The sequence below is a fragment of the Neopsephotus bourkii genome, unplaced genomic scaffold, assembly GCF_033783945.1.
Source record: "Neopsephotus bourkii isolate Nb327-2 ecotype Australia unplaced genomic scaffold, CSIRO-AGI_Nbou_v1 NB_479, whole genome shotgun sequence".
In the NCBI taxonomy this organism is placed as follows: domain Eukaryota; kingdom Metazoa; phylum Chordata; class Aves; order Psittaciformes; family Psittacidae; genus Neopsephotus; species Neopsephotus bourkii.
The window spans coordinates 576,910-604,409 of NW_026900980.1; the positions used below are offsets into that span (position 1 = coordinate 576,910).

Below are 27,500 nucleotides of genomic sequence, written 5' to 3' on the forward strand. Positions count from 1 at the left end.
TTGATGCTTGCTACAGCTAAGCCAATGCACATTAGATGTGTTGCATGCGTGGTTGCTGGGCTGAGTGGGGATGCCTGATCAGTGGGCCTGAACTGTCTGTACATGCTGAGCCAGGCCTGTGGCTATTCTGGATATGCACCTTGGTGGGACTTCTGGCATCCTGTAAATCTTAGATTGGATGTACTTTTCTGCTCATACAAGGATTGTCTCTTGCATCATGCTGTGACTGAGGTAATGGAGCATGCTGATGGGTCTGACCCTTGGAGGCTGAGCAAAGTGGAGTTCGCAAATACACAAACATACTTTTTATTTATATAGAGTGCACTGAGAGTGGCAGACTTGTGCCCAGACAGCCAACCCTTTTAAAAATAACTCTTAAATCTTCATAGTATCATCATTGCTTTCATAGTTTTAGGAGGATGACAGTTCTTTTCTGGGGTCCAAATGTAGGCTGGACCAGGCATCTGGGACTGGTTCCTTGCCTGTTTTGCAATCTTAATGATACTGGACTGATTGTCTCTTGGCTGAACTCTCTGTAGCTGTTCTATTGGTTGGGTTGATGTGGAGAGATACCTGTTTGTTTCCTGAACCAGGAACAGGTTACTGTGATTTTTAAAAGCCAGTGGTAGACATGAAGCTGTGATTCAACATGGATAATAGTAAACATTCAGTAGCAGTAGTAGGGTAATGTAATGGTGCTGGGGTGAATACTTAGGGTAGTTAACTGACTTGGCAAGAAGTAGCCTAGTTTTTTTTTTTTTATTTTATAATATATATACTTAAATTGGTTTTGCTTCCTTTAAATCATATCAGTTCCCTGATATGGAACTATAACAGTAATAATATGCTGCTTTTCTAGCAAAGCGCCATAAAGTTATGTGGATGGCATGCTCTAATGTAGCGCTGAGCACAGAAATGTCTTAAGCTGGAAATGTGCAAAGGGTTGTCTTGTATGACAACTGTAGAACCATTTACTGGCTTGCATTTACAGATATTTGTGCATTTTCCACTGCTCAGCAGGGAAATGTGAAGAAAATTTTTTTTTACCAGAATTAGGTGTGCTGTTTGCTGTGGATCAGGTGGTTTGTTCACTGACAGCCCTTCGTGCTTGTCTCATGGTGCTACAACCATAGAGGTGCTAGAGCTTTTTCCCTAAACGTAAGAGGCATGGTACAAGAACGTAGCCATGGGGATGTAACTGTAAGTTTTGCATAGGCAGAATTGTGAAGTTGTCATAGAACTAATTGGTCAACTGATACACCCACTAGTTATTTAAATACCAGTGGGCAACAGTCAGTTTAAATGTTCAGGAGCAGGAAAGTAAAAAACAGAATTGAAACAACGAGAAAACTATGTCATCATTTTCCTCTTAAATATTTATACTAAATTCTTTGACAGTCTTTTGTCCCATTTTCTCTATATAGCCAAGTAACTACTGATGGAAGCATTTTTGAAAGGCAAACTGTGATGTGAATTTTCCATGGAAGCAGAAATAAAAAAACCAGACTGCCCTTGCAAATAATTTAGTGTTGTGTTGTTTCTGGTTTTTGGAAGGTATGTCTCTGATTGGCTTATTTATGCATTCAAATGTGAACTGACTTTGCTGTAGAAGGAATAACTGCCTCTTGTTTTAGGCAAGTTTATGGTTGCATTTGCCCTGATTAGCCTGGCTGGTCCCTACATGTTTTTCTAGTGGTGCTGATCAATTATAGCTAAACACCACACACAGAAGATTACTGCAGTCTTAGGCTGCAGGAGTCAGGCAGCTGGTGAAATCCTAACTCTGAGGTATTTTTCTCCCTTTAAAAATGTGGGAGAGTAAAGGGGAGTGACATTAATGGTGAAGATGATGGAACCTTGCACATGATGCAATAATCCTTATGATTTTATTCTTAGATTGGTAGATTTTGGATTATTGATGCACATGTGAATAGTTAAGCAATATGGCATTTTATGAATTATCCATATTAAAATGTATAAAGGTAAAAATGAAGAGCCTAGTTACAAATACTTTTCATGCATTTGTGTTAAGGTTACTTTTGCCTTTATGGCTGTGACTCCCACATCACATCAGTCTTGCTCCCTACCAGCCAGTCCATGTTAGCATAAATAATGTTGTTGTTTTATTTATCCCTTCAGCAGGAGACTAAGTCTCAAAGACTTTGGACCAGAGCTGGGGGGGGAAGTTAATATCCCTTTGGGAACAGGCAGCTGGACCTTTTATAGGAGTCCTTACTGTGGTTGTTTTTTTTTAATTTATTTAACTCAAGTGTTGTATTTCCAAAATTTATTTAATTTAAGGTTATTGTGATAAATAGTATTACTGCAACTTGTGATTGCTTTATTCTAAAATATGTTTCCATTCTTAAGTGACACATTTTCTTTACTCTCCACATCTCCTGTGTGTGGGATAAAGAGTGTTTTGTCCCCACAAGCAGCCTTTCAGTTTGTGATTCAGCCTCACAGTTTGTGATTCTTCTCAAGCACCATTGCTTGAGTTTACTGAATTTAGATGTAGACTTTTTGGAAATCTGGGGCTTGCCATCAGTTAGAGCTTTATTTTGTTTTAGGTAGGGCATGGTTACACCACAGTGTTTGCTGTGAAAGCTGAGAATTTTGGTTCTCACCCAAGCTGTCAGTCAGCTAGTGTCCAAATAGCCTCTCCTTTTCAGTAGGTGTTCCAGATTTATGTCTCCTTAGTCTTTCCACACTTTTGGCATTCTTACCATTAATATTTTGGGTAGTTGTAATTGCGGCAAATATGACAGATAACCGTTCTTGAAACTTAATTCTCGCTCCACAAACTGTCCTTATGGCAGGTGAAGACTTCCCAGTCGTATTAGTGCTGTCTTAATTATTGATACTTCTCTTTGATTAAAAATAGGTGCAAAGAGTGAAAAAAGATGTTGACAATGCATCTTATGGCATCCTGCTAGAGTAATTTGATTTGGTGTAATGTGAGGAGAAATGCACAGGTGTGTCTTTATTCAGACATATAGGATCACCTTATCTGTGAAGTGCAGTGATTCACAGGAAGCAGATGAATATACTACTTCAGCATCTCTCTTGGGTATCTGGGACAGGAATGTCTGACAGCAAAACAGACTGGTCAGGGAGGCAGATGTAAATTGAAGAAGAGTCTTTCAAAACCTGACCTTTTAAATAAGTGCATTAAATGCTTTTTGACTAACTTATCCTGTTTTCTAAAAGCTGCCAGAATACAGAATTAAATTCACCTGTCAAGGTCTAAATTCTAGTAAACCAGCAATGATAATCCTAGAGTTGTAGTTATCCATTGAACTATCATTAGCTGAGATTAGCCACAAATTATATAGCTGGAACTTGATTATGTCTTCTGTTCAAAATAGAAATATTAAGAAAATAGTTTTACTTGAAGGGTATTAGCAGTAGTCTTTAATTTTTTTCCAGTCTTCAGGTCCCACCGTAAATCAATCCCATGTGAAGATAATACACTCTCAAACTCTTAAACTCTAGTTTAAAAAAAATAATCTCATGAGTATAAAAATTTCAAGGCTTTTAAAGGCTATTTTTGCAATTATGGGAACCTATCAGAAGAATAATACATGTGCTTTTTACAGCTATGATTTTTATATCCTTGATGATTAGGGCAATTGAAGAATTGCAAAGAGCAACCTTAATTCCAGAGCTAGAATATGGAAGAAAGTGTCGTGTAACTAGATGACCACAGTTATTAGACAACCTTGTAAACAGGTAGAAGCAGACTTTTTTTCCCCTCCTTCTTCAGATGCCTTTATGTAGTTAGTGCTCTGGAGTGTTAAAACCTTGGCTGTTGAGCAAATTTAAATCTGCTGAGCAAATTTAAAACAACATTTCTGAGTGGTTGTGGACCTGCACAGGGTGGGAAGTGTTGGGGATCAAGCGCCGAATGCTTCTGATATAGTTGAACAAATGTTTTTTAATTTGAAAACTTCAGGAGAAGGACGAGAATTCCATTTGTTATTTCCCCAGTAGAGTTTATTCTTTCTCTCTCGTTGTTTGTGATACTAATCTTGTTGGTACTTCCTTTGTAAGTGAAATTGATTTACTGGAATTCAGATTATTGTATTGAATGCCATTGACCACATATTTTTCCAGCTTCATGCTCAAGTTTGTATTTATCTTTTAACATATTTCAGTTTCTGTAGGTGAATACTACCTGATCTTTATTTACTGAAGGTTTAGAAATGTTCCTTCCTAGAGCCCAGTTTCATTTCTGTCAAAGAGAATACGTTTAAACGTACCAGGAAATGGAAGGTTCAAAGAAGGTTCCTTGGTAGGTTGGAGTCTTTTTTTTTTTGGTGCTAGCTTTGCAAAGAGATGAGGAGAGAACAACAACTAGCATTCTATTCTTTGTTTTTCTTTCTTTGTGCACTGGGGAAAATGTAGATTTCAGAATATGGAGTCATAGAAGAGCACACATTTTTCTGCCTTTTTCCTGACAGCATTTGCATACTGCCTAAAAGTGCTCCTAGTCAACAGGGGAGGATGCTCTCACAAGGATGATCCTAAGCCAAATGCCAATCATCCAGCCAGTAGGAGGAAGAAATTCTAATTGTCTTCATATTTATGTTGCTATTTCTTATCCCAACTTGCCTGAACTCTCTCAGGCAATAGACTTATCACTTATTTGGGGTTTTGGGGTTTTGCCTCACTCAATGGATGTTTAATTCTAGAAAGTTAGAAAATGTGCTCACTTCATCTAAGTGAAATGGTAAAATAGAATAGTTTTAAAGGAATAAATTAGAGCAAATTATTCAGTGTTGGAGTAGCTTGAGCGGCATCTGACTATATCTTTTGGCAAGGACTGATAGGTGTTAATCAAAATGCAGGTAACATCTCTAAAACATAAAAGGCCATTGGCAGGATCGTGACACAGATACTCTGTGTCAGTGCACGCAGCTCTAGTTTGGAGGTCTGTGTTCAAATGTATGCACACGTGGTGGTTTCCTGCACTGAGAAATGAGATCTCCTGCCTTAATGTTTCTTCCAACTTTTGCGTGTTTCTGGTGTTGCTTTGCGTTTTTTTTCTGTAATTCATACATGCCAGATGCCCACTATACCTTCTTAGTTGAGTCTCTGGATGGGTGTGTGGTGTTATGGTGTGGGAGAGAGACTAGGATGTTGTCCTGTATCACTACCAGGGCAGGAGGCTCCCTGCTTGCAGGACTTAATTTAAAGGTATTTTCTGCAGTAACAGTCTAGCGTTGTCATGTATGCTTTGTTCAGTGACTCCTGTCTCATCCGTCCATCCCATGACCTGATAGATAGGTCTGATTTTAGGATAGCAGAAAAGAGGTCTGAAAATTAGTATTACTGAACTAACAGCAGGCTGTTCATTATTGTCACATTTCTTTGCCTTGGGAGTGTGAACCATTTCCAGTCTGCCCTGGATCCTTGACTACTAAAACCTCTCGGTCACGTATTTTATTATTGTAGGTTTTTATCATGTTTGACAACTACTGTTTGATGGAACATCGCTGATTTAACAAATCTTTAGCAGAAGCAGCCCTTAAGTGAGGCACCGAGTATGAAAAGCCATTAGAAAAAGATGTGGTATGTAAAAAATACTGTGTCTGGTTGATTCCTGCTCTCAGCCCATTGTGCAGCCTGAATCTGACTAGAGAAATCTTCACGTGTTTAGGGGAAGAAATTTTTGAATAATTTCACATTTCCATTAAAATAGTTTTTGTCACTGACATCAAGTCAGCCTTCCTCCTTCCTGTCACTTCACCTGTCTAATGCTGCATGCCATTGTGTGTCAGTCTAACTGGAAACTACTTTGTAAAGATCATGAATTAGTCCCATGTTGATGCTGTTTAAAAGGAAGAAAAACATGACAACAACAAACTTCTTACAAATGCTTTTACTCTGTTCACACGCCCAAATCAGTTACTCGGTCTGCATCTTTTCTGTCAAGACTGACTGGTGTGAAGCAGTGGATTCAGGCTTTTCTGCATTGTGAACACTGTGCTCCAAAAGTTTTGGACTTCTCACAGTAAAGAAAATGAGGCACTGGAACAAGTTGCCCAGAGAGGTAGTAAATGCTCCATCCCTGGCGGTGTACAAGGCCAGTGCTGGACAGAGCCTTGGGCGACATGGTGTAGTGTGAGGTGTCCTTGCCTATGGCAGAGGGCTGGAACGAGATGATCTTAAGGTCTTTTCCAACCCAAACCATTCTATGATTCTGATAGCAGCTGTAAATCTCTTGTGATTTCCTTTTGGTATTCTGTTACATGTAGCTTACAGATTCAGTATCTCAGTTATGAGAATAGCCCAAACGCACTTAATTCTCAAGTGTTTAAATATTTAACCCAAATAGTGTAGAATTAAAATAGCACTTATTACTTCCTTATTCTGTATACCATTGACAAGGATAGTAAACCTTTTTCTTGTGGACGGGTGGAGTAAGGTGGAAAGAAAGAGGGCAATGAACTTATGAAAATTATGGAAGGAGTTTAGCAAAGTATGCACAAAAATACACTATTTTCCTTTAGTGTTCTTAGAAACTTTTATACAGAACGTGAATCTACAATTCTTTTATGGCTTTGAAAGTTTTGGAGTACTTTGTATTGTGTGTGACCCAGAGATTGATTAAACAAAGGTATGTGTCATGAAAATTAGTGTGAGGTCCCCTGGCTTTGCTCATCACTTTTTGAAGACTTTCTGGGCTGGCAAAGGTTGTGAGAGCTGTGAAGAGTAACCACTGATAGATTGTCCAGAGTTTTCGTGAGGCAAAGCATTATATTTTGTGCATTTCAAAGGGCTGGATCAACTGGTCAGGAAAAAGTTTATGGAATTTTATTGTTTTGGAAGGTTGATGACAAAAAGTGAACTACATTGTCAACTGATACCAGTGGCATACTGTGGGATGACAGATGTATTGCTCTGAATTCAGGTCAGGGTGCTGACATTAGCCCAGGTATCCAAGGAATTAAATTGAAGAACTCCTAGTTAGATATTGAAAGAATAGTGCCAGAATTCCTCTAGTATCTTAAACTCTGTTCTGCATTTGGTTAATCTGGTATTTTTAGATCTTGGTTTAACTGCAGTGCCCCCAAAGAAGATGGAAATACCTTTCCGGGAGGTGGGGGAGGAATTATATTTAATTCTGTTTTCCCCTCTGCTAAGGATGCCTACCTGAATGTAATTTTAGAGATTTTTTTTTTTCTTAATTCCTATCTTTAAATCAGAATGCTCAGTTTGACATCATCATCTTTTCCACTGCAGCCAAATGATCTCACAAAGATATTTTGAAGGAAATGGAGCAGGAGTAAATTTAATGTTTTAATGAAACTGTTATTGCTTTGTGCAGATATATGTAGTGGAACAGACTCACAGATGAGAAGCCCAAATCATTCAAACTAAAATCAGAATGGTTTCTAATTAAAATGTATTAAAATGCTGGAAATGTTTCTGCAGTTTCTGAAGAAGATGAGAAGGTTTTAATTATTGTTGTCAGGTATCTTACAACTTTGGGAATCACGGAGAGTTATTGTGAACTCTTTAACAATTTTGACTGAGTTGCGGCAAGTCAGTGGCAGATAAACCTTTAGTATTACAGTCACTGCCTTACATAAATTATTTAGATCTCCATTAGATTATTTGATATTCCCATATGAAACTGCAAATTATTTCCAAGTACCCTTTTTGATAAGTTCAGCTTTCTGTTTGGGTCCTTAACAAATATTAAAGCTAGGTTGAATGGAGCTTTGAGCGACCTGATCTAGTGGAAGGTTTTAGTTCATGGTAGGGAATCGGAACTGGGTGATCTTTAAGGTCCTTTCCAACCCACCCCATTCTATGACTCTGTGAAGGTCACGTGCTCACAGTGGCCTGTGACAGCTGTGTAATCTGCTAAAATTTACACACAAAACATTTGTTTATTGACCTTTGAATTGTAAAATAAAATGTTAAACTGCCTTTACTTTGTAATTGCCCTGTCTGCAGGGTGATGAACTAGTAATTTTAAACTGAAACACATGATGGCAGTCAGACAAACAGTGATACCATTGTCTGCAGGCAAGAGTATGTTTGCAAACTCGTATTTTGGCATATGCATTTTGAGATGACAGGTAAAGATTTTCAAGGGGGAGACAGATATTTTGTTATGTGAAAGTCTAGGTTTTCCATAGTCAGGTTGACTGGGAAAATCATGGTTATCTGGGAAAGGTGGATAGTTACTTTGACTACTTTAGCTTTCGCATAGCATGTCCATGCACCTCATGACCCAATATTCATGTGCTGAGTGCTGTACAGATGAAAAATAAAAAAAAAAAAAAATTGTCTTTTTCCTTATTGTTTTAAGTAGCATGGTGTTATTATTTGCCCAAGTATGTGATGGATTTCTGCTGTAATTTTCGTTAGCTTTTAGGAAGGGTTCCTCACTACAGGTCTTAAGATTTTCTTTGAGTCTCATCATTTATAACCTCTACTAAGTTTGCTTTGTGTGTCTGATGCTGTTTCCATTCTGTGGTTGTCTTTTGTTCTTTTTAAGGTAGTAGAATTGGATCCATGCACACATAAGGATTCATGCCCCCTTCCACATCCTTCCCAGTTCTCTGAGCTGCTGAGGTGTAGCATTTTGAATAGAGTTGAATAGATGGATTTGAGTATAAATAGGATCTTGAAAAGTGAACTTCTGTGTTCAAAGAAGAAAACACAACACGAAAACAAAATACATTTGACTGTCAAGTTATTCCTACATAATTCCTGTCACGCAATTATTAGTTAAGACATGTAAGTAATGTGTAGGAACTTTTCTCCAGCACATTTCTTTTCCTTGCTTATTCACAAACATGAAGTTGCAAATAACAGCAGTTACTCTAGCAAGAGTTTGAGGCAGACCTTTCCACAATTTATAGGCATGGATTGCACATCCATATAATTTATTTTTTTTCCTTATAACGGAATTAGTAGCTGTTTTAAGAACAGCTCATTCTGTTATGATATCCCTGTATGGCACTGCTCCAGGTTTGCTTTCTTCAGAGGGTAGCAGGTTTTTGTTTATTGCTGCAAATGATCCTGCTCACTCACTGGGACCTTGTGCCACAGGATAACTTCCATTGCATTGACATCCAGGAATCACGATGAAACCTTTTGTAACACTGTTCAAGGTGTCTTGGAACCTTGAGCACCAGGAGCATGGGGACTTTGGAGAGCCTTGTAAGTTTCATGTTCCATTCAGTGATGGCTCTCCCAGAGCTCACTCATGCTCTGCACAGCTGTGAGATGATGCTTCTTGAAGGTGCCACCTTGTGAGAACCATGCTGTTAGACAGCCTTCTGTCTTAATTGTGGCTTACCTGTTGCTTAATCCTGGTCCAAATACATGTTTTATGCTAATAACACTGGCTGCCAGATAAAATTAATGATGCTCTAATAGTCTTCCATTTCTTCTGAACAGTTTTTGAGTGATAACAGTATCTAATCATGCTTCCTTTAGGAACTGCTTTTGATCTTGCTGTTACGCTAGTGAATTTTCCTATCCGTTGCTTCTTTGGCTTAGATGACTGTTTTCCTGCCAGATGTAAGCCAGAAATGTAGTTCTAGAAGGCAAATTGCCAGCACTGGGATGACTATTTTTGGAAGACAAACGTGAGGAAGTTGATACCTTGAGCTTATGGCCTGTGCATTTGTTGTACAGTATCACTGTTTGTAACATAACAAAAGCTGGGAGAATCAAAAGGGAGTATCAATAGACTGGGGTGAGGTAGCCACTAAATATGTTTCAGCAGGTCGACATTCATCATGATTAGGTATGCCTTTGTTTCTGCAAGGTGTAAGGAAGAAAAAGGGAGAGCAAAGTAAGAGTGTTAGCATCTGTCATCCCATCCATTTATGGTGAGCAGGAGGGGTTTTTTGAAAAATACCCATGAGTTAGTGGAAATGTAATTTAATCGTTCACTTTAGCAGCTCATTTGGAAATAAACTGTTTTATTGAAGAACCCCTAATATGTCTTATGGGTAATTACTGCATTTCTGAAAGTGAGTGGTGAGCTCTGGTTTGCTGAGATACATTGGGGTATGTTAATATTACATGATCGCCATAGCAAAGTAACTTGCTTGTGTATCTTTGGATCACAGTCCTGAAGGTCATCTGAGTAACAGTGTGTTGTAGAGGAACTGTGAAACAGTAGGGAGTATTACTTTGAGGAAGAATATGGACTGGTACAGTCAGAGTACTGTAGCACTTTATCATAGATAGGTAAAGAAAGTGAATGAATGGAAAAGCTGACCTTTTCCTGGAATTTCTAATGGCAACATGAAAAGTGAAAGAGGACTTTCTGGTTTTCACAATGAGTTGATTTTCAGGTTGTAGGAATGACAGCAGTTACTTCTGTGTCCTAGTCCAGAGGCTTACTATGAACTAATAGTCCACTTTATTCCTAACTGCATGTTCTAAAACATGCTTAAAGTTTGGAGTGGGTGGTATTGGTCACAGTATGACTCTTGTTAAACAATTTTGCTGAGCAATGGCAACGCCTAGCTACTTTTACCTTATCATCGGGCTAATTTTATGGTCTGGTCCCTCTGTTTTCCAGGTCTTTAAGTAGGAAAATTGTAGAAGTACACAGTCTAAATGTATTTTAGCATTAATTAGCTATCTTTGGAAATTCTTGTAGTAGTTTTCCTTAAGATATATACTGCTCCCACCTCGGTTTCTCTACATGCTTGGAATCATTGTGCAAACTGGACAAGCATTTTCCTATGTGTATGTGATCAGTTTCTGTGCAAAAATGCTATGATTTATAGGGAATCTCCTTGTGTGAGAACTTACGAGCAAGCCAGCTGCATTTGCTTTGGAACTTTGAAAGCAGGATCAAAGCTAGCAGGTAATTGCCCAATAAAGTATGTCTGTTAGCTTTGATGCACTTGGGGGAAGTGAGGCTTCCACTTACCATGGTGCAGAAGCCAAAATAGGAGTTGCCCGGAGATCTATAATTGTGACAGAGTGAAGATGGATGTGAATACATTTGCTTGGGATTTGCTGTCTCTGTTAGCTAGCAAATTTTGTTCTGCTTCAGCATTGTGTGGGGTAGACTCGTAACAACTGTCTGGCTTCAGTTGTGTTCATTCTGTATCTTTGTGCGCTGAATTGGGCTGTAGGATCTGAGAAGACTTTGTTGATTAGTGTTAGTAGCATTTCTTAGCTTAGCTAGGTGTTATTAGAAAAAGGAATGCAGTAACTGCTACTTAGGGTAGGGTTACACTTTTGCAAAATATAATGTTCAGCTCAGGATGAGAACTGTTCCTAGTAAATAAATGGTTCTCAAGGCTGTATGTGCACAGACTGATAAGACTGAGTGTACCTGCTTAGTAGTTACCAACTTCTTTTACAGTGCTTCTTACCCTAAGCCTTAGGTAGGTATGCCAAATGCCATCTGATTATGTTGTCCTAGGAGAAATACTCAGCTTACCATTAGGGAGGTCTGGCAACAAGGTCTTTTTGATCTGCATTCTATGCCATCTCTCCTGGCTGTTGCCTGATTCCCTGTTTGGTGAGCTGATCCACAGCTTGCTTGCAAACTTCCCCATGATCCTGAGTTCTCTGTAGCTGGCTTTCTATTGCAGATCACAGTCAAGTTCTTTCACTTGGATTCTGTCAAGCAGAAGGAACAGTAGTGCTTTTCCTGAGGTGAGAATATGTTGAAGCATGTTGGGCTAATGAAAAATGGTTATTTGTGCAGCTGAAACAGGAGGCAGTCCCATGGGCAGGTGTTGGTGCAGAACACTTATAACTTCTAATGCTGTATGTAATGATGGAAAATGACCATGGGGAGTTGTTAGGTTAGAAGAATGGTTGTGTATGTTTGTGGTAGTATTATTGTAAATATGGAAGAAGGGCAATTCTCATCTAAGTAAGCAAGTTAGTTGTATTGCAGTGCAAACTGGAGTGTTGTTTTAGCATAATACTTACACAGTACGTACAGATTTCTGGTCTGAATTCAGACTTGGCCAGCAACTGCACTTTAATTGGTTTCCAATATTCCAGTCATTCCTTTGAACAAGAATGTAATGTCAGGCCCTGGTTTGATCTCATTTGGAGTTGCGCATTTTGAGTGTATATGTATACTTTTAGCCAGAAGGAAACATTATGATGATCTAATCTGACCTTTTACATAAACTGGGCCACATGTGTTTTTGTGTTACAGGTGGACTCAATAACTTGTGATGAAACTAAAGAATACCTCTAGAAGACATGAGGTTTCAATCTTGATTTGAAGTCTTCTAATGGTGCCATATACATTATGTTCTTTAGTTGTGTTTAGGAATGAAAGAACTTTTAAAACATAATCTGAATTTCAACATGAAGCTACTAGAGCTTGTGATCACTTGTAATAAAACATTTTCTCTCTATGTTCCTTCAGATAGTGTTCTCTAGAATTAAACAGACTGAGCTCACCAGTGCCTAGCAGTGAGGCAGCCCTACCACAGTCCCAGTTCTCTACTTGGAGGAGAGTTACTCTCCAGCATCTTACCAGCTTGCTGTCAGGAGTTTTTAAAGGCAGTGAGGTAGAGGGGGACATATGTACCTCTGTCAGCTTTCACCTTCTCACTTAAGCTCTATTCAGATTAATGAGGAGTAAACAATGTAAGAAATATTTATCTCTTTTATCTTCGATTGGGACTTGCTGTTGTCCCAGTAAACCTTCTGAAATACTGTAGCAAATCCCAAGTATTCCTGGATGCCAGTCACCTTTCTGCTCTATCAAGTGGTGGCTACTAAGTGGTCTTTATAATAAGGTGACAATGTCAGACATTTTATATTTGCCATTAGGTTTATGCTATATTGGCATTTATTCTAATTCTCGTACTGCCTTTTTTCTCATGCCCACTCATGCTGTTCTTTACTGGGTGGAGCACACTCACTGCTTTATTCGTTCTTTTGTACCTTTTGATACCACTTACCGTCTGACAACCTGTTGTTTCTGTATTGTGTATGACAAATATATTAATAGAGTTGATTGGAAATGTAATATAATTTTCTTTGATTCCCTGTAGATTCTGTTTTTTGTGTTTTGTTGTAAAGTTATATTTTTCTGGGAAGAGTCTGTTTGCATTTGTTGTTGAGGATGAAAATGAGACTGAAAATGCATGTCAGTATAAATTGAGCATAAGTCAACAAGGAGAAAAGAGTTCTGCTGGAGAAAATGGACTGAAATTAAGATCAAGCTACAAGGGAGGCTAAAGATACGAACAGCTCCAGCATGCAAATCAACCCATTTCTTACTGTCCGTCACATTTACAGAGCTTTCCCTTTCTTTGTGCACCCTGTGTCCCTTTGCTGACCATCACTGCTGATGGGAGGGGTTCAACATTTTAAAATTCAGTTCTTATATTGCCTTTGCTGGCTTGTTCTTCAGATACGCTATGATGAACATATACACCTAGTATGTTGGCTAACTTTCAAGTATCTACCTTAGGAATGAAAATCCCTGCTGACATCTTCTGTACATTACCCCAGTATTTTCCGTAGCATTTTCCGTAGCATGTCCTGACCTTGTTATAATCCTGCACTTTAGTTTCTGTACTCCCTGTTGTCTCTCTTTTTTTTTTTAATACATGTTGTTTGTTGGAGGGCTTTCTTCACTGAACCTTACTTAATGAAGGTTACTGGGTTTTTTTTTTTAAGTGTTAGTGTCTGTTACAAATCATCTCTTTGTAAAGAGCAGTAACACATTATTTCCCTCAGATCTGCTTTCGGAAATGCGCCTTCACACAACTCATGCCTACCAACTCATACTGGTTTTACCTTGGGCTGGTTTTTGTCTTTAGAGATAAGATAAAGTAAAAAATGGAGAACGATTTTTAGTAAGAAAATATCACCTAAACCCAGTTGTATGAAACTCAGTAAATATCACCTGAGTTGACTGACGGGAGAAGCAGCTTGTGTCTGTGGGTCGCTTGTCAGCAGGCATGCTACCTGTTGGCTTGCAGCCTTGTTGGCATCAGGTTACTTAGTCCATATTCAGCTGCTAACATAAGTGGGAACACTTTCTGAAATGGTATTGAAAGCACTGTTTTGACCTTTTCCAGAAGAGGAATCTGCTAGTAACACCTGTCATTGGGATCGGTTCTTGTGTCTGTGTGTGCAGCTTCACCTTTGCCCACAGCTGGAGGTGGATGAATGGCTAAATTACGTACTTCTCCTCTTAGCCCTGTGTGGCTGCATGAGCATCAGTCCTCCAGAATCTGTAACATAGCCTAACAGAAACTCTTAACTGGAGTCAAGCAAACCTTTCAAAATGGAGATTGGTGGATGACACATGGACAATCCAGTTAACATGGTGCTAACCATTTCCTTCCTCTCCTGTGTCCTGGGAAATGGAAGAGTGTAGAAATAGACTGTGGGAAATGGAGGGAAGCCATGGTCCACAGCTGCTGCTTTTGATGCCTGTCTGCAGTGCCTCAATGCATTCATTGACCTGGCCAGCTTCAGTATATTTCAGTATACAGTTTGAAAGCATCTTGCTGTAAAAAAGCTGTGAGAAGCCGCTCATAGTCTAAAGGAGGCTGAAAAACGGCAGCTGGGCTCTGAGCACATTTTGTCTCCAAAGTTTCTCAAGATTGTTAATGTCAGTGAAACCAAAGGAAAAAGAGTAAAGTTACCAGTGTGTACTCTTTTCGTTTGTTCGTCTCATCCCTGGTTTCTTTAGGCTTAGATTTCTGGGACAGGATAAAATTTAAACTTTAAGGCAGATGAAGTGTGGTGTTGCTATATTTTTAATGGCTAAAGGTCTTTGGAGCATCTTTTGTTTGCCTGTATAGTGGCAAGATTCTGAATTGCAGCAGTATAGAAATTTTGGGGTATTTTTCTTTCCACAAAGTTCCCAGTTGTTCTAGAGTGCCAGATTTTTACAAATGGGTTTAAATTAAATCTCTGCTTACTACACAGTGGTTGCATTTAGGACAGCTTGTACTTCAGAAAATACACTTTTTTAGATTCCCAGGTTCACAATTACACTTTGATTTTTTGCAACTGCCTCTGCTCAGATTTCTGCACAGACACAGAATTGGAGCTCCAGCTGTGGACTCTGTCAGTTGAGTCCTAGTATAACTTCAGGTGGGGTTTTTCCCTTTTGAAAACAAAAACCAAACCCAATCTTCTGATTTTTTTTTAAGAAACCTTATTCCTATACTTAAAACAGTGGGTTTCTTTGGAGGGAATGTTGTCTTTGTTTTTCCTTTTTTAGTTTTTAAATGACCCATTTAGAGTGAGGAAAAGCTTACTAAAGATTCTTCGTGAGAATATGATGCTGTTGTAAAGACTTGAACAGTTTCCTACCATTTTCTGCTACTCTAGTGTGCTACTAGAAATGTGCTTGCAGTCACATTCACCTTTTATGGTCTACCAGTGCTCTGGGGAGTGCAGAGAAGTAGGAGTCACGTTTTATTGACAATGTTTCTGATGTTTAGTTCTTTGGAGAGGGTAAGGTTTTACGTCTTGCCCTATGGCTGTTTATTCTCCATTACAGAGTAATTTTTACAAGTTTTCTTTAAAATGCAGGTTTGCTTGCAAAGTAATTTTTTTAAGAAATTAGAAATAGATAGATGTGCTGAACTGACTTATCAGATGATTGTTACTATGTTGGCAAGCAAGATTTTATCAAAGAATCCTGAAGGAGGAAGGGAAAACTATAGCAGGCACAGACTGAGGAAATGAATTTACTTAATGCCAAAAGCAGCAAATGGTAGGCATGGTATGCCAACAAAGAAAATACTGATGGGCTTACTTCATAGTGAATATAGAATATTTCTTAATTCAGTTTTTTTTTTTTTTTTTTCTGGGGGAAAAAAATTAATTATTTTGGGTTTGTGGTGCTAAGTGTAACTTAGATTTTAGCTGGAACTGGCTAGTTGTCTGATCTGCAGAAGAATCTAAATGATGTGCTTTCTAAATTTACCTCATCAAAAAGGTCTGCACTGTAAGTTTAAATACTTTAAAATGTTGCAAGTAGGAGGCAGAAGTACCAATAAACCAAATAATTACATTGGAATTCAGACTTTTAGGAAGTTGCTTTTTTGGAGGAGTTTGTAAGTGTATTTTATTCTTGCCATTTATCAGTTGGGGGCTGCATATGCTACTCTGAAATCCTTAGATGAAAGATGCTGGAAGTATAAAAATCCATATGGTAAAAATGGTATAATGTGGAATCCCAGCAGAGAGGTATGTTGGAAAGATTTGATACTTGAATGTCTTTGCGACTTGTTAATGTGTGCTTGTTTAAGAATTGCAGGGTTGCATAAGGGAAGCAGTTACAACAAAAATGTTGAATAACAGTGTAAATGTGAAATGAATAAAATAAGCATGGCCAGCTAAAGCAGTACCTAATTTATGTAAGGTGATCATTTATTTTCATCACTTGTTCTGTTGTTTGAACGCTTCCTTTTAAATGACACTTTGACATCTTTTGTATAAATTACGCATATTGATGTAATTGTATTTACTTGTAGGTGGCTCAAACCAAGAGAGCTGATCCAGCTGAGTTGAAAACAATATTTTTGAAGGTATGTATAAAGTAAATATTTTATTCCTTATGCTTAAATTTTTCATATCTTTTGCTCTGTTATTGCAGCATACAACTCTTGATAGCTTTTCCAACCATTAATCAGTCACTGTATTATTACCATGTTAGACTTAAATACCATTATCAGAATTGAACAATGCTTTCCAAGAAATCAGATACATTCCTGAGTGATTATTGTATTGACTCAGAAGAAGTATTACTATCTTAGAGAAAAACCTCATTGTTCGGAAAATGTGGTGGGAGTTTCAATATTGTTCATACATGTGGTAAGACACCTTGCTGCTAGACCACTTGGTAAACTTTTTTCTCCCATCCTTTCTTCCTTCTTTCCTTCCTTCAGGGTTATCTCTGCTTCTCTGAATAGTAGAAGTGTTGGGGAGATCACATTATGAAGTGGTGGCTGTGTTTATAATTTAACTAAAATTGCGCTTGTGTTGGCCTGCTGTAGACGTATTTGAGTAAAGAAACGACTCCAGTACTTGCTTGTATACTTGAGAGAAAGGTGCTGTAGTATTTTGCTGGAAATTGGCTTTTTTTGACCCATCTCCTGAATTTAAATTCCTAAATTAAGGAATTGAACTATTCCTAACCTTCCTAAGATTTACTAATACAGTGTCTGCATTAGTTTGGTAGTCTGGTATGAAAAAAGAGTATAGAAATTGGTGGGCTTGGAGAGTGTATATGAGGTGAGTGCCACAGTGCTACAGGGGGCTGTTGCATCTGTATTATATCTATGAAGGTGTTTTGTTCCTTAAGAGAGCTCATATTTTTCCAAGTTCTTCCCTCCACCCTCCCTTTCCAGCTTTGTGCCCCACTCTCCGCATACTTTTTGCATGTTTTCCATTGTCCCTTGTGAGCTATTATTAACAATATGTGTAGGTGTCTCTATGTATGTTGTCAGTATTTATAGTTTTATCATATACTGTCAGTATTTATAGCTTTGAAATCAGATTTTCAGTTGAGAAAGCCAGGATTTAACTAAGTCCTGGAACACGTATCTGTCAGGAGAGTAGAAAGACTTGAAAAAGAATGGGGTAATTTCCGAGGTAAATGCATGAAGAGCAGGAGCAAGGCAGCAAAAAAAGCCAGACAGGGAATAGACTGCTGACCCAAGAAGATGGTAGCATTGAGGAAGAGAATAAACACAGTAGAGAGAAGCCTGGTCCCTTTTTACAATATGAGGCAGTGCTCAATTGTGGTGGGGCTTGGTTGTTTGGTTTGATGGTTTGCTGCGAATAGTGTGAAAATTGTTTCCTACCTGCCTGTGGGTATTTACCTCACTTGTGTTTCTGAAGATTTCTACTTCAGTTAAGAATTAAAAAATATGATTGCCAGGTAGGAACGGTACTCTCTGTGAACCTGCCAGTTGAGATACAGGTTGTTACAGCCAACTGTTAGAATATTTAGTACATCAAACCCACAATAAAATGTTTGCAAATCTTATTCTAAAATGGGGTTGAACTGGTTAATGCTTGGCTATCTAAAATGTATGTAAATAAGCTACCAAAAAGCCATTAAGTACTATTGTATAGTACCAAGTTCTCTGTGGATATAATTGCCAAAGTGGGGAAAAATACAATAGTGAAGAACCATTTTTTAATGTCTCTCCTCCAAAATCAGTAGAATTGATGTTTTTCTCTTTTTGTTATGATAATTTCCAAGAGTAACTCTACTTTTTCTAAGTCTTCTACCATAACCCTTAAGAGATTAGATTTTAGTCAAAGTGATCAAGCTGACATTTTCCAAGGTCATTTTCTATATGTAGTATAGAGTACGTGATTGGATTTCAAATACACTTGAGTAAATCACAATGACAAGAAACAGGGGGACACTGAAACCTTGTGCTGTTTTCTGTTATTGAGTGCCCTAGCAGGGGGTTAGCCTGGATGAAAAAAATGAAATATAGAAGCATAGGCTGGCTGACTTATTTGATTTGTTTCTCAATAGCAGCTGTGTTAAAAGTTTCAGAGACTGGGATTCTGACAGATTCTGTCTCCTTGCAAATTATTACACTGGAATCAATTGATCTGCTAGTTCTTATAAAAGTATACAATTCAAAATTCCTTGCAGTGTATCAACTAGAATGCTTGCGTTACAAGCAGCGCCTATTGAAACAGGAATCCTTAAGTGCTAACCAATATATATAGATGCCAAAGCAAGTTATGTTTTGTTTGGGCTTTCTCTGAAGCTTTGTTTTTGGAAGATATTGCTGTAGCTGAAGACTGTATTTATATAGCACTGGAAGAAAATATTCTACTTACTGTTACACTTTGGCATCCCTCTGAGAGTTATATACCTACAGCAGGTATAACGGTACTCTGCAGGCACCATCGTGGCAGTGTGAAATGAAAACTGGCAGTTTCCTTCCCTTAGCAGAGCCATAGCAATGTGAAACAAAACGTGTCTTTGGAGTACACTACAAAATAGCAATAGGCATCTAATTTATTTACTACTTCGGTGTGGATAATGCTTTGTGGGGAGCTGCAACAATGACTTATCATCCTACCTTGCCTTAAAACAAACAAAAAAAAGAAATTAGCCGTTGTGTCCCTGTGCTCAGTGCCCATCTGTCATCCCAAACCAGATCTGTTTCCCTTAAAACTAACGCATGGTTCTGCAAATGTTGCCTGGGATTTCTTCCTCTTAATTATTGTCCGTATCTTTTTTCTTTGAGTCATTAAAAACCATTTCTGGGTTGATTTTAGATTTACTCTGTACAAGAAGCGAAGGCGCTTCAAATTTGACCGATGACTGAGGAATCAGTGTAAGGGTGGGGTGAAACGAAGTTTTGTTTATTTATGCATTATCCTAAAAGTATCTTAAAATGCTTTTTCCTTGTTATGTAACATGTTACTGGAGGCTTCCCTTGGCAGCAAACATGCTTGGGTCTACTGATAGCTATTTTCTGGAATAGTGTGCCACTAGCTATGGTATCAAGCAGGAATAATGTATGCCAGGAGTGTTTGGTAAGGTGTTGGACCTCTTTTCTTGTTTCTGCAGTGTGCTGAGCTCTCAGAGGTCTTGTTTGCTGGTACGTTTTTCTGCAAAAATGCTGTTCTCTGGCCTCTTTTCAGCTGTTTAACCAAGGAGTATCAGTAGATTCTCCTTTACTTAGGGATCTAGTCGAAGCTGGAGGTGATGCTGTGTTCCTCCAAAACAGCACCCCCAGGTGGATAGTTTTTTGGAATCGTTGACTCCACTAGCACTGCAGTGTCTAAACCGGCTTTCTCATCCTGAAGTAGAATGGTTACACAAAGGAATTATTCCATATAAATAAGACATGCTGGAGTATCCTGTTGCTGTCAGTCTTCCAGTGAGCCTGAGATGCCAAAAACGTGTTTTCAAATGCACATGTGCTTGTTCTACTTCAGAAAAGCATTTGGTACTGGAGTGTTTCTAGACTGCCATGGAGAAATTGTTGACATGATAAACAAAAAATAATGTATCTGCCACTCTTCTGGCTAGGAAGCCAAGCCTTCAGCTGCTTGAGTATTCCCCACTTACTTCTTCCTGTTTGGGTGTAGTGGCTGTAGGTTCTTCAGAACAGGACTGTCATCTACTGTAACATAAGCCTGCTCCTGATTGGAAACTATGGTGGTGGTAATAAATGCCTTGAGAAGGATGTATTTGAGGCACTAAATATTGTATTCATTTAACAGTATGCAAGTGTGGAGAAGAATGGCGAATTCTTCATGTCTCCTAATGACTTTGTCACACGGTACCTGAAGATAATTGGAGATGGTTTGCCTAATGCAAGCACTGTACAGCTCCTTGCAGGTGTGGTGGATCAGACAAAAGATGGGTAAGTGGTTTTTTTTTTGTGGTTTTCTTTTTTTCTCCTTCTGTTTTTCTGTTGTTCATGTGAAAAACACAAAACCATTATTCTAGAAAAGTCTGATCTCTGAAGGGTGGTGGGGTTGGGTTTTGTTTTGTTTTGGGTTGGTTCCTGGCTCCCCACCTCCCCCCACAGATACATAAGGGAATACAGTATCCTGTAAGTGGAAAGAGTAGAAACAAGGTTTTGGGCTGCAGGTGCCACTTAGCTGAGCAAAGCTTTTTCTGTCTACTATGTATTTTTAATTCACTGAACCTTTCATGTTTGTTGGCTGGCTCCCCTAACTCCTGCTTTTCTTTCTTTCTGTCAGCCTTTCTGTCTCTGTTTACTTTGTGTATCTGTCACAGGCGCATTCAAATAGCAATCCAAAGTAAGTTTAGATGGTGTAGGAAGAGGTCATCCAATGAAGTGTCCCTGCTTTGTTTTGCTGTAGCACTGTTAAGGGTTTTTGCCTGTTTTTTCCCTTAAAAGGGAGGAGGAGCACATAAGGTATTTAGGGAGCCACTTTGCAATTTTGGGAAGACAGCAGTGAAGTTGGTTGCACATGGTTTGCATTTGAAAGGCTGACTTTGCCAATAGGCAAGATTAGCTACCCCTCCATCTTCCTCCTGCCTTCTTTAATGAAATCCTAGCTTTTGCTTTTTGTACTTGCCCAGGCAAGCTGTCTTTTCACTCTTATGAATGCATTTTTTGAACCCTGCCTTTAAAGTATCTTTAGAGAAACTTTAGAATAATTAGCTATGGACTTAAAGTCTGTAGTTGTGGCAGTTTTAGAAACCAGAAAACTTCAGGCGTGACTCATATTGGTGGTTGCAGAGAGTTAAAATGTAAGATAAATAAAGCATGACTAGAGAATGCAGGCTTCCTAGGGAACAGATGCGTGCATAACTGAGAACTTTTGCAATAGTTTCTGCACTCTCTTTTCTAAATGAGAGCACAGCTGCTCAGCTGGCCTCATGTAACTGACAGCTGGGCACCTTAAACCTTGCAGGTGAGTTAATGTGATGATTGTTACACCTGGTAAAAGATTTATGTAGGAGGTTATATTGATAACACTGACATGATGGCAGCAAGGAAGTGGTGGCTTAAGAGAGTTTTTGACTAAAAATGTTAAGGATTTCTCAGATTTCTTCCCTTGGTTTGATGCCTGCAAAAATGGCATTTTCCAAATTGCACGGCTTCAAATCCATTTTGTAATAAGAGGATTGAGAGTATAATCCGTACCTTGTGATTTGGATCTCCTTCACAAGCAGAAGCTGATGTTAGGAAGAGTGAAATGTAAAACTGTAGCCTATGTGAACTTGTTGACAAGTTGGGGTTTCATAACTTGGCGTGATCTTGTAGGAGTTCTGCGGTGCAGTGTTGAGGCTTCTAATTGATGCTTTCTGCCATGGGTAAGGACTGTTTCTGCAGCACAGACTGTGCAGTGACAGGGGACTGCATGTTCCTAGCGTGTCTTTGGAGAGTCTCTTCTGGTATTCAGGCTCTCTTCTTGTTTAGCTGCTTCACTAATACTTGAAAGAGTAGGAAAGGTCAGAAAGGGATTAGCATCATCTCTCTCCCATTGTAGCATGTGGCCAGGCATGTACTTTGTTCTAGTGGTGTATAAAGTAATTTGCAGGGTGATCGTGTAAAGCAAGGGTCAATTGCTTTTTGGTTCCTGGCATGAAATCTAGGGATGGCAATTGGATCTACTGGTCTCCTATTGAATTCTTTCCAACTTGGCAGTCCACAGCTCCTACTTAAAGTGAGGTACAGAACTGCTTTTGTCGGTGTTTGTTTTTAGTAGGCTGGTACGTACGTATTTAGAGACTTACGCGTGTTTAGAGTCTGTTCAATAATTTAGCTTTATTTCTAGCATAAAATAGAAGGTAGCTTGCAAGAGCAGTGACAAGTTAATTTTGTTACAGTGTTAATGGCTTAAAGTAGTGTGGTTCTGAAAGTACTGCTAGGGTATTTCTAGAAGCATTTATCCACTGTCTTGGATCCCTGTTTTACTCTGAAGAAGCATCTGTTCTTCATGACTGGTGAGCACAACCACTTGTCAGTGAAAGGGTCTAAGCCCAGAATCAGTAGAGTTGTTCCTAGCACTTTTACAAATACCTTTCAATTCCTTCTAATTTTGGTGAGAAGTTAGGTATAGGTACCACGTGTAGTCAGTGAGAAATACTAACATGGGTAAATCACACTGGTGAAAGGCAGACAGCACAAGAACTTCTGACTCATCAGCAGAGCAAATACATGGGCAAAGAGTTGCTTACTCCAGAGCTGAAGAAATCCTGACTGTGAAGTGTAGAGAACTATAGCTGTTATGTACAATCTCAGGCTTCCTTTGAGAAAAGGAAATGCTTTTCCTGCTGATGGCTGGAGAAGCCTGTCAAAATAGTTGATCGGTAATAACATAGATTTTCATGTGGCTGTAGTTTGTATGAAGGAGGCTTAAGATACTTTACTAGTTCCTGGTCTTAAGTTTCTAATTCCGTTTTAGTTAAAAAAAAAAAAAAAGAGGCTTTACTTGGCTTCAGCTGGATCAGAAACTCCCCCAAAATACAGTGCTTTTCTCAAGGCCTGTCAGCAACAGGCCAAGCATTTTCCATCCTGCCTACTGTAACATACTGTTTTTTCAGTCTTTTGTTGTAGTTTTAAACATTTGTCTAACAAAATAAGTATTTACTGCACTTAATCTGTTTGAACTGAAGTAACTAACACTTTACTGAGAAATACTGTGTGCTTTATTTTTAGGAAGGACAGGCTACTCAGAAAAACACTTAGAAATGACAACATTTTCTGTTACTATTGGATATAAATTTATCTTCTAATGCACCAATTTACACTATACTTAGTTTACCTAGGTTGTAGCCTAAAGTAATAGATGTAGCTTCGTGTCCCATTATGTTACCATGTTTAAATTGCTGATACAGTTAAAACATATGGGTGATTCTGCAGGAACCTCTTCATTGTTGCATTTGTATGTATTATTACTGCAGGTAACAGCTTTTTTTCTTTTCATGGCTACATGCAGACCTTCTCTGGTGGGAATGCGTCAAGTCTACCTGCTGCCTAGATAGCGTGGGTTAGCACCAAAAGAAGCAGCATGGAAGAAAGGAGAGAGTAGTAAATAGTGGTTTTGCTGCACCATACCCAGTTACTGTGTTTGGTCTGTAGCTCTTGTGTGTGGACGTTTTTAAAATGTCAAGATTCCAGCCTTCCTGAATAAATCATGCAGTACTGGCACTGATAATGAGGATGTAAAGGTGAAGGAAGACTTTTACCAGTTGGGTAGGATATCTTCAAGACTGAAGTGAAATTTTGTAAATATTTTTGCTTCCCCTTCTTTGTGCTGTTAAAATCACTAGGTTTTTCTCTGCTTTTGTAACATAAATGAGCATTTGTTTAGGTAGATAAAATAACTCCTAAGTAGTATATTGAAGGCCATGTTAATATGTGCTGTTTAATGACACCTAATGATATTCAGAGAAGGGTTGTGCTAAACCCAAAATGGTGGTGCTAAACTGGAGAGAAAATGTGTTACCCAGGCAACTACCCTTGTGCAGTATAGAGAAATGAGCATATGGCTATGTAGTACACATTATTTCAGCATCTTTAAGCATTAAGAATCACATGTGTAATTGACTGTGAAAAATTACTGCTCAGTTACTGTATTGTATGGTCATAATAGAAGTAAATGAATACGTCGTTGTTAGAATAGATCTGTTGGGAATCACTAGCAGGCTAGTCTACTTAGGGAGCAAAAATACAATAAGAAGAAAATAGCTGGTTTAATTAACATGTAAAAATTGGGTTAATTTGAATTCAGCTGGCACAGCAGATATTAATGTCTCTTCTTTAACAATCTGGCTAGAACCACACAATTTGTACACTTTTAATCTTCCTAGTACTATGAATAATGGTTTTTAAAAATGGATATGGGGTTATTTTATCTGACTTATTAGTGGGGGTTATTACTTGCAAGTGCTGACAAAGAATGCTTCAAGTATAAAATCTTGAAGCAGTGTTAGTACAAAGAGTTTAATCAAATCCAGGCCTAATAACATGGAATATATCCTTAGTGTGCTGCTGGATTCTGCTGGATTAGGGACTGTATCTTTTCTGTGCTTTCATCACTATGTTGGGGTCTGTTGATAAGGACGTATGCTGGTTGTTGTTCCACACAAAATGCGGTTTTATCAAAATTATGTTGGCAGATATTTTACATTTTTAATTCTAAACAGTCGTATTCTAGAGTCTTGTTGCCTGCTGTCTGTTTTGTTCTGTGTGGATTTCATATAGTTCTAGACAGAAGAACTCAGTGCTTTGTGTCTGCTGTTGTGGAAGTTGTCAGGTGTGTAACCAATAATAATGGGTGAGCTTTTATAAGCTCTTAGTCACATAGTAACAATAAATATGCATAAATGTTAAACTAAGTAGCTTTTGATATATTAGTTTAAAATTGAAGGAAATGTATCTTTTAAAATTTCTTTTGGCTTAGGAGAGATGGAAGCTTTCTTCTATGTAAAGACTGAGTATCTGTATTCTGTGTCTTAACAGTGGGGAGTACTGAGAACTGCCAAGGAGTTTAAAATAAACGACTCAATGGCCTGCCCTTGTGCTAACGTGCATATGTAGCAACTCACTGTTGTCCTTGCCAGTAAAGCTTAAGGCATGCTTATATGTTTACTGGCATCACGAGTTGTGAGTTTAATATTAAGAATACCTAAGGAGGTTTCTTTTTATTTATTTCTCACACTATATAATAACCTCTGGTGGCAAATTCCCAGAGCTAATTATTTGTTAGACTGTTTCTGACTCTACATGTGCTTTCGTTTACTTTTATTTAGTGCATATATATTGAGGGAGGTAAAGTAGAACAGCTTTTTGGCCTTTTCTGTGCCATGTTTTTTTTTTTTTTTAATGCTCTCTTTTGTTCATCATCTCATGTTTTTATGTTCTTCATGGAAATCAGCCTGTTACCCTGTGGCTGTTTGGCTGCTGACTTGCAGCAAGCACACTTCTGTGTGACTTGAAATTAATTCCCTTAAGACAGGCAGTCTGGAAATTGCTGTGTAGTCATGGGTCGTCATAACTTGATGGAGTGAGTGTCTTTTCCAACCTATTCAATCACTTTGTTCTTCCGTGTTACTGCGTCCTGAATTGGAGAACCAGCTGCAGTGGGATTTTTTTTTCTGAGTTAAAGTTCCAAGGACAGGGTTAGTTTCTAATAAAAATGTTTCAGGTGTGTTTCCTGACATTTGTTACACTGGATTTTGTGCTTCTCAGAATTAAAACTTTGTTCCCAAGCTACTGCCTTGTGAACCCATTAAAGCTATGCGCTTGCTACACTGACAAAAAGCAGCCTCCAGAGAGGGCAATCTTTAACCTCCCAGACTGCCAGCAGGCCCTGCAGCCACACATTTGAAGACGGTTTTAAACTCTACAACCCAGACATTAAAGAAGTAGCAAAACAGAAGAATTAATGGTTGGCTTTTGCCTTTTTTCAGAATGGGAGTTTGTTCTCCATTTGAACTCTTGGATGTGACTCTGAGAAGTTAGAACTGCTTAGGATGTTTGCTGTATCAAATTGTCTGCTGGAAACAACGCTAAGTTGTCTCATTATGTATTTTTGCTTATTAACTAACTTAAGGAAGGGCACATCTGCTTTTATCTGTGCTCTGCTACTGTGCATGTGTATTGGGAACCTGGCTATAAAAATGAATTTGAATAAAGTGCTCTTGGGCTGAGGAAGAGCATACAGACTACTGCTTGAAATTTGTGAGTGAACATGCAGGACTAGAGGGCTATGATGGATGACTAGTAAGTTTCTAGCAAACAGATAACACATTGTGATCAGTTCCTTCCGAAGTGAATGGCAGTAGGTCTTGAATGGATTTGCTTCCAAAAGCCTTAAGTACTGAGTCTTGAAGGAAGTTACTCATATCTTTATTGGGTGCGGAGGGAGGTAGGCTCCCCCAGAGGGCAGTTCAGTTAGACATGAAAGCTGAGATGAGTAGCCATGCTGAGCGCTTTGCCTATTTTATGTTCTGTTGTGACTTGCTGAGAGGAGTAGTTCCGTGTTCAACAAAGTCATTTCTATCTAGTGATATAAAGGCCTCCTGACAGCATTGATGATAGGGCATTTTAGGATAAATCTTAATCCCTATTGTGAACATTCTAGTTACGGTCTTACTTTTGTATAATCTATGCTATATTGTATTTCAGTTTTCTTCAAGCAAGCGGTTTCACAGTTCTTGGTTTTTTCCTTCATTCCTTAGGTTGATATCCTTTCAAGAGTTTGTGGCATTTGAATCAGTCCTGTGTGCTCCAGATGCTTTGTTCATAGTAGCCTTTCAGCTGTTTGACAAGACTGGCAAAGGAGAAGTTACTTTTGGTAAGACTGTTCTTAAATGTACACTCTTAATTTAAAAATCCTACTTATGCCAAAATCTATTTCACCTTCTGTTACTGTAGGAAACACAGTGATTGGTAGGGGAACTACACTAGTGCCAAGCAGCTTTCTGGCTAAGCTTTTTTAATCACATGTGTACAATATAAAGTCAAGGTCATAGTCATCTTCGTGGTTTTCTTTGGACAGCTGGTCACTTCTCTTCCCCAGCATGTTTGTGCAGGTCTTCAGAACAGCAGTCAAAGGTGACTGTCGGAAGTGATTGTAAAACCGCAAGAAAGTTGCCAGAAGGCTTGGGTGAATGTTGAGTCTGAAATTACCATGAATTATTTTTTGTTTAAATTGGCTATATTTCAAACTGGCTTCATTTTAGGGCTTAAAACTTTCTTCTGTGAGGTTTTACATTATAAATTCCTTATTAGCCACCTCCACAACCCCAAAATTCAGCTGTGCCTTGGAAGCGTGGGGTTTGCACTTACAGCATGGGAAATATGCCAGTTTAAAAATTATGGGGACTGTTTATTTCTAGATACCATACACACAGCTCTTGATACATGGAGGACTATCTGTGACCTGCATAATGATAGGGACCATTCTGTTTGAAAGAAGGATTCACAAATTAGCAGTTTTGAATAACTTCAGACATTGAGCTTGCACTTCAAAAAGTAGGAAAGATATTTTTTCTGTCTAATTACCTACACTGAATAGAATTTGAA

At 38.6% G+C, this 27,500-nt stretch overlaps 1 protein-coding gene across 3 annotated transcripts in view; it reads left to right on the forward strand.

Annotated features, from left to right (window-relative positions):
- The window catches only part of SLC25A13 (solute carrier family 25 member 13), a 100,189-nt gene that overhangs the window by 7,419 nt on the left and 65,270 nt on the right, over positions 1 to 27,500 (forward strand). For all 3 annotated transcript variants that reach the window (XM_061350041.1, XM_061350038.1, XM_061350040.1), the window contains 3 exons: positions 16,476 to 16,529; positions 20,209 to 20,351; positions 26,654 to 26,769. In XM_061350041.1, the coding sequence (XP_061206025.1) occupies positions 16,476 to 16,529; positions 20,209 to 20,351; positions 26,654 to 26,769 (313 nt within the window). The remainder of the gene's footprint in view (positions 1 to 16,475; positions 16,530 to 20,208; positions 20,352 to 26,653; positions 26,770 to 27,500) is intronic.